This window comes from Siphateles boraxobius, unplaced genomic scaffold (assembly GCF_051911475.1).
Source record: "Siphateles boraxobius isolate OS27281-9 unplaced genomic scaffold, OSU_SipBor_1 13, whole genome shotgun sequence".
NCBI lineage: Eukaryota > Metazoa > Chordata > Actinopteri > Cypriniformes > Leuciscidae > Siphateles > Siphateles boraxobius.
Genome location: NW_027508733.1, coordinates 24,705,261 through 24,716,285, shown reverse-complemented (window position 1 = coordinate 24,716,285; position 11,025 = coordinate 24,705,261). Strand labels below are relative to the sequence as shown.

At 36.6% G+C, this 11,025-nt stretch overlaps 1 protein-coding gene across 1 annotated transcript; it reads right to left on the bottom strand.

The window, feature by feature from the left end:
- Positions 1-1,804: 1,804 nt before the first annotated feature.
- On the bottom strand, positions 1,805-9,290 carry dnaja3b (DnaJ heat shock protein family (Hsp40) member A3b). Its single transcript, XM_077226723.1, has 12 exons — positions 9,062-9,290; positions 8,164-8,294; positions 7,999-8,082; positions 6,862-7,062; positions 6,607-6,759; positions 6,378-6,525; positions 6,240-6,304; positions 3,246-3,374; positions 3,056-3,171; positions 2,877-2,974; positions 2,614-2,765; positions 1,805-2,391 (listed from the first exon to the last, which is right to left on the bottom strand). The coding sequence occupies exons 1-11, from the start codon at positions 9,261-9,263 to the stop codon at positions 2,659-2,661; spliced, it is 1,434 nt and encodes a 477-aa protein (XP_077082838.1). The 5' UTR covers positions 9,264-9,290; the 3' UTR covers positions 1,805-2,391; positions 2,614-2,658.
- Positions 9,291-11,025: the final 1,735 nt, after the last annotated feature.

Genomic DNA, 11,025 nt, shown 5'->3' with positions numbered 1-11,025 from the left:
AAATGTCAGGGTGATACAACTGTCCTGGTATATCTTAATGGAAAATAAGTTTAAAAGATTTTTTTTTTTTTTTGCCATAATCTCTTAATAGTATTTATTAGAAAAAAAGGTTGTGTTTTGTTAAAATATATTTTTCTAATTATATTAAATAATAAAGTTAAACTTTTCTTTATATAATTTAACCATTTATGTCATAGCAGGGTTCAAAGGTTATGAAGTATCAAAAATATTCTTAATATGTAAATTAATTCATGATATATATTTTTTAGTTTTCTTTAAAAATATATAAAAAAATGTATTGTGTACTTTTACATATATTAATAAAGGTCGTTAAAATGTGTTATTTAAAAAATATATTATTTATTTTTGACCATTTTTAGTCATGAAAATGGAAACTTCTACAATCAACTGACCATAAAGTGCATTTTAAGGGATCATGAACAATATACAACATATTACTGCATTACTAATTATATTGGTTGCTCATATTTCTCTCTAGGGACTTGTAGTTCACCCTTTTTTGACCTGTCTATGTAATCCTACATCTCCTGAGGCGCATATACAAGCAGTAGTGTGTAAGTGTCTTTAAACCATTTTGAATGTGTTAGAAGAATGTCTGTGCAGAGAATGACCTACATACTACAACCTACTACAGGTTTATACATTACCCATTCATTCAGTATAGCTGCCTATTGACATAAGAGTTAAAGGGTTTTGCTTTAAGGTCAGTTAGTGTGCCGTACATTATTTACTTTTGTAGTTCACATTTGTTCGGCTTTGTAAAGACACTGTGACGAGTGATAGACTTTGAGTATCCAAGGAGCAGCGGAGAACAAACACAACTACGGATTGACATTCCTCCATACGCAGTCTCTTTCTGGGCTTCCTCTGGGCAAAGCTACTGTGTATTGGAGTGTCAGTTGGGTATGTGGAGCCAGTGTCTGTACTTACGAGTCCCTGTACATTGACGTTGCTGTGATGGTCCTGCTGTTTTGGAGACCAGATTGACGTGCATTTATACAACTCCAGATTCCACTTACTCCTCATCCTCTAAGTCCAGGGACTGTCTCTCCCAGTCAAAAGAACAAATCATGGGTTGAAGCCACCATGGTTCAAAGTCACTTATGAGGTCACTTTGTGTAGCTTAATATTCTAGTTTTGTTTGTCCAGACTGTGGACATTCTATAAGGATAGTTTTTATAGACAGATAAGCCCAGGAGATACACTAAGTCTCCATGTCGTTGTATTAGTAGAAGCCACAAAGGACACGCTGAATAACAAAAACATGAAGGAAATCAACATCCATGAAAGCACTGGAGATTCTGACTCTGATATATTAATGCAGAACAGAACTAGTAAGACACCTCACTTGCTCACTATGGGGATTTAAGTTTAATGTCACATATGACCTTTCAGTGCTTAACTAATTTTGACATTTATAGGCCTACGGATACTTTCCCGTTCACTCACCTCTCAGAAATGCAGTCTTTATCAAAGCAAGGCCTCCACCTAGTGGAGAGGAAAGTCGGTGACAATGAGAGCACTTATTTCGTGGTAAAAACGTGTTTTATGCATTGTAAATATGTATGCTTAAGCCCATTTTAACTAAATTAAGTTTTTTTGCAATGTACATAGCTATAGTAGTGGAGATATACTGTCAGTACTTACGTTTTTTACGAAGCATCGTCTGATATTGATCCCGTCAGAAAGAGCTCGAGCTGCTCTTTTGCGCACATCTTTTTGGCGCCAATTAATTTTCAATTTTTAAAATGAATAAATAATTTTCTTTGAGTAGCCTAATAGATTGTTTTTTCAGATAAATTTATTTCAACAAAATGTTCTGATTAAATAAATAGTAATTTTAGGAGACATCGGTTATATTCTGTTTACAGATTCAAACTTATTAGTACATATTCAAATAATACAATTTTATTTGTAATGTAGTCACAGCTGAAGGGTTGCTGTGACCAGCTAAGAAATGCTCTTTAGTCTCAACTATTTTAACAATAAAATATAGCCTTTCATACTTTATTAGTGTTAACTGTATTCATTTTATTACAGTTCTGTTTGTTAGTGTATAACGAAACAGATTTCTTGTGACTTAATTTATTCACACATTCCCCTTAAAAAACAACAACACACACCAAACAGTACACATTTAGCACAGAGAGCCCATATGTCATGGTCAGACTGAGAATTGGTGGAGTTTTTTTTAATCCTTAGTTTCAAATAATCTGAAATTGCCTCTTCTGTAATTAATCTGTATGAGCAAATGTGACATGACGAGTGATCAGAGATGTCCTCTACTGGGTAAAAGCGCTTCATTCTTGTGCTCCTTTCACACTTCTTGTCTTTGGCCTTCAAGTAGAATAGAAATACGAGATTGTTTTCCTGAATGAAAAAAAAGAAAGAAAAACAAACTAATTTGTACTGGTAATAATCATTGTTAACTTGACTGATGCACCAACCAGTGTGATGGTTTAAAAGACACTGATTGAAAATTAAAATGTTCATCTATTCTCAAAACTAGTGATTAGACGCAGGTTATGTTTTAGTGGCCCACTTTTGGACTCTATGGTGGCTTTAAATATGGAATATACCGGTCATACACACCAAGTCTACACTAAAACATCACAAGACTGCTTCCTTCCATGATCTTCAGGTAAACATCTTCTTCAGTTTAGAGAAAAATCCCCCTTCCTCTTTCTCTGGCTCTTCCTCTCTGCTCTGCCCTGATTCTGAGGTCTGGCCGGCTTGAGAACTACCTGAATAAACACATAAAAATGTATCAAAAAAGCTTAAGTTTGAGGTAAATATAGGCAGATTACTTATAGCATTCTTCTTGTCTGTGTGTATGAAGGTGTTTGTTGATCTACCGGTGGCTGGTCTGGTTACTCCAGTAACAGCTCCCTCCACATCCATCTCATCCTCTGCATAACTTAAAAGCAACGTTCTCTGCTTATGTGTCAGTTTCCTGTAGATGATCCATGAGATTTATTAGACAAACACAAACTGGAAGTGCATCTAGGCATGCTAGTCTGTGAAAGACTCTTACTTAGGAATTCTGATTTTGATATATACATAATGGTCTCCATAGCCAAAGCTATTCAAGCGTGGGATGCCTTTTCCTTCCAGTTTGATCTTATGGTCTGTTTGAATGCCTGGGGGGATCTGCAAGAAACACATTTCCTCTTTTAGTCATGAAATACAGTGGCCAATTCCACTGAGTGCGTTTATTTTCTAACCGCAATGTCGATGGTGCTGTACAGGCCCTGAGCTCTGGCTGTTCCCCCTAGAATGGCCTGCGCTACTGAAATCATCACATCCGAGTGGATATCGGCCCCATCACGACGAAACACTGGACTCCTCTGGACCTGCAACACAGGATATATACACACACTTGCAAATCGCTTGGAATAAAATAAGAGAGAAAACGGTAAGAGCATAGGAAAATGAGAAATTAACAACAACAATTAGCAATTTAATGAATAGGAATAAATTACAAGAGTAACTTTAATTTAACAACAGATACAAAAGGGATAGTAAATGTAAAAACAAAACTAAAATATATTAAGTATAAAATGAAACAAAAAAACACTAGTTTAAATTAAAATACATTAAATGTAGAATTAAATAAAAATAAAAGATAATAATAATAGCAGCATGAAATTAACAATTAGCAAAACAGGAGTTATTTGTTTTCTTCATAAATTAGAGTTACTAAAAGTAAAATGACATTAGAGGATGTAAAGTAAACAAATAGTGTGAAATTAAACAAAACAAAATCAATGCAAGTAAAAATTATTGTAAAATCAAATAATAAATTAAAGAGAGTTTTGCAGATTAAGCTAATTTAATAAATAGGAATAATTTATGAATATGACATTAAAAGGAGTTTCTAAAAGGGAAAGTAAAGGTAAATACATGTATATAATAGTAGACATAAGAAAAAACTGTAATAAGACTAAATATGTCAATAATTGTAAAAATGGGCCCCAAAAAGTATTTCAGGCCCCAAAAAGTATATGAACACTTAAGATAAACTGATATATAAAAAAAAAAAAAATATATATATAAATATTTTAATGAAATAACAAGAAAAACAAGTTTGTTAGGTTTTAAATTCATAATATAAACAAATAGTATTTGGACACTTTGGACAGGGGCTTTCGCTCCGGGTAATTATAGGAACTAGCCAACCAACCCTACATCCCAAAGTACAGTGGTATGAAAAAGTTTGGGCACCCCTGTAAATTTTCATGATTTTCTTTTATAAATCATTGGTTGTCTGGATAAGAAATTTCAATTAAATATATCATATAGGAGACAAACACAGTGATATTTGAGAAGTGAAATAAAGTTTATATGATTTATGGAAAGTGTGCAAGAATTATTTAAACTAAATTAGGCATGTGCATAAATTTAGGCACCCATTTTATTGATTTCAATACCTTTAGCACTAATTATTAGAACTCAAAATTGGTTTGGTAACCTCAGTGACCCTTGAGCTCCATACACAGGTGAATTCAATCATGAGAAAGGGTATTTAATGAGGCCAATTGTAAGTATTTATTCTCTTTGCATCTTCTTCTGCCTCAAAACAACTCTCAAATGACCTGAAACCAAAGATTGTTCAACATCATGGTTTAGGGGAAGGATATAGAAAGCAGTCTCAGAGATGTAAGCTCTCAGTTTCAACTGTGAGGAACATTGTGAGGAATTGGAAGACCAGAGGCACAGTTCTAGTTAAGGCTAGAAGTGGCAGACCAAGAAAGATCTCAGATAAGCCGAGTTACAGGATGGTGAGAACAGTCACAGTCAACACACAGACCAGCTCCAAAGACCTACAACATCATCTTGCTGCAGATGGTGTCACTGTGCATCGTTCAACTATTCAGCGCACTTTACACAAGGAGATGCTGTATGGACGAGTAATGCGGAAAAAGCCTTTTCTCAGCACACGCCACAAACGGTGTCGCTTGAGGTATGCTCAAGAACATTTGGACAAGCCAGCTTCATTTTGGCATAAGGTGCTGTGGACTGATGAAACTAAAATAGAGTTATTTGGGCAAAACAAGGGGCGTTATGCATGGCGGAAAAAGAACACCGCATTCCAAGAAAAAGACTTGCTTCCTACAGTAAAATTTGGTGGCGGCCCCATCATGCTGTGGGGCTGTGTGGCCAGTGCAGGGACTGGGAATCTGGTTAAAGTTGAGGGTCGCATGGATTCCATTCAATATCAGCAGATTCTGGAGAACAATGTCCAGGAATTAGTGACAAAGTTGAAGTTGTGCCGGGGCTGGATCTTTCAACAAGACAACGACCCAAAACACTGCTCAAAATCTACTAAGGCTTTCATGCAGAGGAACAAGTACAACGTTCTGGAATGGCCATCTCAGTCCCCAGACCTGAATATTATTGAAAATGTGTGGTATGATTTAAAGCGGGCTGTCCATGCTCGTAAACCATCAAACCTGACTGACTGGAGATGTCTGGTAAAGAAGAATGGTCCAAAATACCTTCCGCCAGAATCCAGACTCTAATTGGAAGCTATAGAAAGCGTTTAGAGGCTGTTATTTATGCAAAAGGAGGATGCACAAAATATTGAGTTAATTATTATTTTGTGGTGCCTAAATTTATGCACATGCCTAATTTAGTTTAAATAAGTCTTGCACACTTTCCATAAATCATATAAACTTTATTTAACTTCTCAAATATCACTGTGTTTGTCTCCTATATGATATATTTAATTGAAATTTCTTATCCAGACAACCAATGATTTATTAAAGAAAATCATGAAAATGTGCAGGGCTGCCCAAACTTTTTCATACCACTGTACATATACTATCCATCCTGAATGGCACGTGAGATTAGAATAAGTGTGTCCAAAAGCATAGTATATTGAAAAGAAATGGTAGATTTTCGAAGTGTGGATCAGTGCTCACTATAACGTCTTATATTGCCCACAACCCATTGCGCTTTGAAGGAGGATTCGGTTCAGAACTACAAACATGAATAAAAAGTGTTTAAAAAACTGGTTGACACAAGCTGAGCAGAAATACATAATCATGTTTCGCTTGTTTCCTTCAAAGTCGCGTTGGATTGCCTCCTTAGCGTAAATGTCGAGAAGTGCCTGGACTGGCGTCGGCCCATCTATCGCTGTTTTCCATGTTCATAGAGTAAATATATAGGCTATAAACTGTGTTTACGCGGCTTTTTGTGAATGCCATTCAACTCACCTTGAACGTGATATAAATGTATTTCTTCCCGACCGGCACCTTAACTGTCTGTCCGTCTTCTATACCTAAAACACATCCACAATAGACAGTCAGTACCTCATACGTTCACCACAGTTCAATCTGTACAATGCAGCACACCTGCAGGCACAGGAACCATGACGGTCTGTTTCTGTTTGGTTTGTCCAGTTGCCCGGCACAAAACGCAAGGGGTGATGATGATAGAGCCCCGTCCACCACACCGCCTACACGTTGAGCGCATCATAAACGGGCCCGTGCTAATAGCCTCCTGCATAAAAGAGTTTTTTATTTTTTTTAAATGTAAGGAAAATAAATATGGTTGCTAATACGGTTTCTATGGCGTCCTCACCATGCCTGTGCCATTGCAATAGTGACAATGTGAAACTTTAGTTCCCGGCTCATGACCTTTTCCATCACAGCGTGGACAGGCGTCATCTATGTTGACAGTTATCTCCTTATTCACGCCCTTGGCAGCCTGGGTGAACGTCAGCTCCATCACGAACTACGGGGAAAGAGAGAGAGAGAGAGAGAGAGAGAGAGGGTTCAGGTGGTGGGAATTTAAAGAGGAACACAAATGAGGGACAGTCGTCACTGTGTGTCTCACTTCAGGTGCCTGTTCGAACATGGAGTTGAGGTCTCCGAAGCCACGCCCCCCCGTAAACTCTCCAAAGATCTTCCTGAACAGCTCTTCTGGGTCCACAGTGGCCCCGCCTCTCCAGTACTGCTGCTGTCCCGCCCCACTCGCGCTGGGACCGGCAGAACCGTACGTGTCATACTGTTTCCTCTTCAGCTCATCACTGAGGGTCTATACACACAGAACGGCAAACACACCTAATTAAAGATCCTGATGAATTTCGAGAAAAAAAAGAAAAGACACAAAAACCTGGGTCATACTTGTATATATTTCGCCCTCAATTTATATTTATATTAATAAGTTATTTAATATATATATATATATATTATAAAATGCATTACAAAATTATATATACAGTATATATATATATATATATATATAGTTTTGCAAGGCATTTTATTTTTTAAACATGATATCCATCAAAGAATCCTGAAAAGAAAATGTATCAAGGTTTTTGACAATATTAAGCAGCCCAATATTGGTAAAAAATAATCAATGTTTCTAGAGCAGCAAATCATCTTATTAGAATGATTTCTGAAGGATCATGTCTCACTGAAGTGTAATGATGATGAAAATTCAGCTTTGCATCACAGGTATCAATTTTATTTTAAAATATGTTCAAAATACAAAACAGTTATTTTAAATTGCAATATTTCATTTAAAATATATCTGTTTTTGGTGTATTCTTGATACAGCCTTGATGATCATTAAGAGACATCTTTCAAAAGCATTACAAAATCATACCCATCTAAAACTTTTGAATGATAATATAAACATTGACTATAAAGATAAATATCATATTACTTTACATATAAAGCCTATGAAAAATCCTTTACAATTCAATATTTAAATTATAGTTTTACATTATATCAATTTGATTTGGGTGGAGAGAATGTGCTTAATAATTGCCATTAAACACAGTCACAATGGGAAAAAATTATGGTACTAAAAATAGGCTTGTTTTTTTTCTTTATGCAAAAAATAATTTTGTATTTTTTTGTTTTTCAATTTTTTTGTAAAATATAGCTCAAACAGGCTTAAATTTCACCCAAATAATAATGTAATGCAAGACCTTTAGAGGAAAGATAAACATTACACTTTCCTCACCTCATAGGCTTCTGCCAGCTTGGCAAACTTCTCTTTAGCTTCAGGGTCATCTGGGTTGGTGTCTGGATGGTACTTCTTGGCCAACTGAGTGAAAATACCCATGTTAAACCCCCATGTGAACCACCCTTCAAAAATATGAATATTTTGTCATATTGGTTGTCAAACCTGGTAGTAAGCTTTCTTAATGTCTTTCTGAGAGGCAGTCCGAGGAACCCCCAAAACGTTATAGAAATCCTGCTGATGGCACCCAGAAGTGTGGAAGAAATGAGAGCTGAAAACACTGCGGCGACTCCACTCTGAAGAACACAAACACAGACTCAACAATAATATAAGACCATTCTTTATTTTATGAATGAGATTAAAAAAAAAAGACATTTCCACCACTGTAATGAAAAAGTGTCACTATCGTCATATCTTTCATTGGTTTTTGCAATGTGGGGAGTAACGAAATGTCAGTAATTGGGATTTCTCAGTCGTTCTTTCTGCAGTTTACATAACCACGCCAGTAGGTGGCAACAAGTGTATTATGAGTGAATCATTGAATCATTCACTGTTCGTATGCGTTTCCGAATTCAACGACTGAAGAATTCAGGTACAAAACTTATCCTTGTGATCGAATCCTTCACTCACCAAAAACATTAATTCTGCTGTATGCTTCTCGGAAACACACAAACTTTTGTTTATCCAGCCATGAGTTTGTTTGGAAATAATTTCTTTGGTGGTGCAAAAACAGACAAAGTAAGTGGACATTTTCTATTTCTGCCTCAAATGTAACAACTTTTTGTATATAATATCACACATTCAATCACAAATCCAAGTTACCACACTTTAACGTTAGTGACAATAACTATTATTGTTTCAATGATAAAAAAATTGTATATTGTCACTTTACTCATACTCACAATTATGTCAGTCAGTTGCATCATCTCTTTTAACTTTTCTAATACCAATTACATAAGTTGACAAATACGTCCACAAAAGTGTGATATGTTAAACCTGATATATTTATGCAAAATAAGCTTGTTCCACTAACGCAACAACTTTGATCACATAACCAGCTCACCTGGTTCCCCCTTCAATGTCACACATCCTCTGCGCCTCCAGCAGTTTAAATTACCCCCCGTCACATGACTACGCGTCAGACATATCCTCAAAGCCGAGATATCTCCGTGTCTAGAGGAATTTAAAAGTGCACAGGTGCTCCGAAGTCCAGGTAAACCGCCTGACAGCCAACGTGTAGTACAGCGAGCACTGGAGGCTGCCATGTTTACATCGCTCTATGGGCCGGCTGTTATTTACTGCGCAAGTGCGTGGTGTTTCATTTAAAAGTGCTGTGCGTCTCTTCACCACTAGATGGAGCGGTGTGAACACAGTTTGGGGAGATGACGACTGGTTTCATGTACAAGAGCTTTTTTTGTATGCAATTTGATAGCAGTGGTGTATGCAGAGGTTAAATTGGGATTTATTATGTGGGGGTGCTCTAGGTCCCCCCCCCCCCCCCCCCCCCCCGACTTTGTTTTGAAAAATAAACCATTAAATAGCACTTTCTGGAGAGTTTTGTGCAAAGAAATGGAGAAATTGAGTATTACATGATATGTGAGAAACTGCAAGGTTAAGAGCATATATTTTGCATTGTTGTAGTATCAACAGGTATTAGGACATTTAGCATTTACATTACTGTTAATCAGTCATCACTTGATTACACATTGTATTACCTTGTTATGATATAGTGACCCATACAATTTGACAAACATAATGTGCCACATGAAGAGACAGTGCCGCGTATGACAGTAACAGCTGAGAAGATTTGGGTCTGTGGTGACCAGGTCCACCTCACACACACTTCCTTCTCCCATTCTCCCATTCTCTCTCTTTACTACTACAACACACACACACACACACACACACACTCATCCTACTCTGCATCATTTCTCATCAAGATATGCACAAGTCACAAAATTAAAACAATCTATCCTTGTGTAAAGGCTGCTTGGTAGCTAAATGTAGGTCTAGCAAGTCTTATATTTCTGTAATTCACACAGATCAAATACAAATATGCTGACTGAATATATTGCTAGTTTATTTTGAGTAGCCAGCTAGCAGTTCTCTTGGTAGTTTGCTGATAATCCGGTGTCTGAAGTAAAATGCTCAAAACATCTCCTGAGAAAAATCACATGGTCAACCTAGTCTTGGTTATTTAATTTTGATTTAGTCTTATTTTCCTTACCTTGTCATTCAAGGTACTTTTTGTACATTTCTGGAACGTTTGCGCGCTTCCACATCCCGCGCAACTACGGATCTCCCAGGAATATTCATTATATATTGCTGCGTACATTTATCCGTGTTACCTAGATGCGCGTGCGCGAGCGGTGCGCGATCATGGTCGACTGACAATGAGATTAAGCAGCTGAACAAGAATCCGGCCGTGTTGCGATTGCTCTCATCTCAGCTCCGCCGAGACAAAATAAACATGCCATTTCAAAAATCTATCATTTATTGTCAGAAATATGTTTTCAAAAGCATCACTTTCATCAAATTTTATGTGACATAATTTCCAGTAGGCAACTGACTGCAAACGAGCAGGCTTATGTGCTGGGGCTGAGCCCCGGAGAGCCCTGGCCCAATTTAACCACTGGGTGTATGCAATAGGTAATGCAAGCTATTTCTATAAGTTAATAACACTATATTAACTCTAAAGCCTACTGTATCATAATATTATTTGATATACAATTTTCTAAGGCGTCTAAATGATCAACGTGATCAATAACCTTGGTGAAAAACACATCGTCTAATAATTACTTTGTCGTCTGATAGGTAGTTTATGCTTCTTTTTTTCTCTCAAGTAAAAGGCCTTTTAGACTAATTCTAAAAGTGGTACACGTGTCTTTTTATTGATCTTTACTGATAGGCCTACTGAACGTAAACAAAATAATAACTTATATTGTTATTAATATTTCAAGCTGAACACTTACTGGACTGAAGCCACTTAAGTTTACTTGATTATCCATATATCACTTTTTTTTTTTT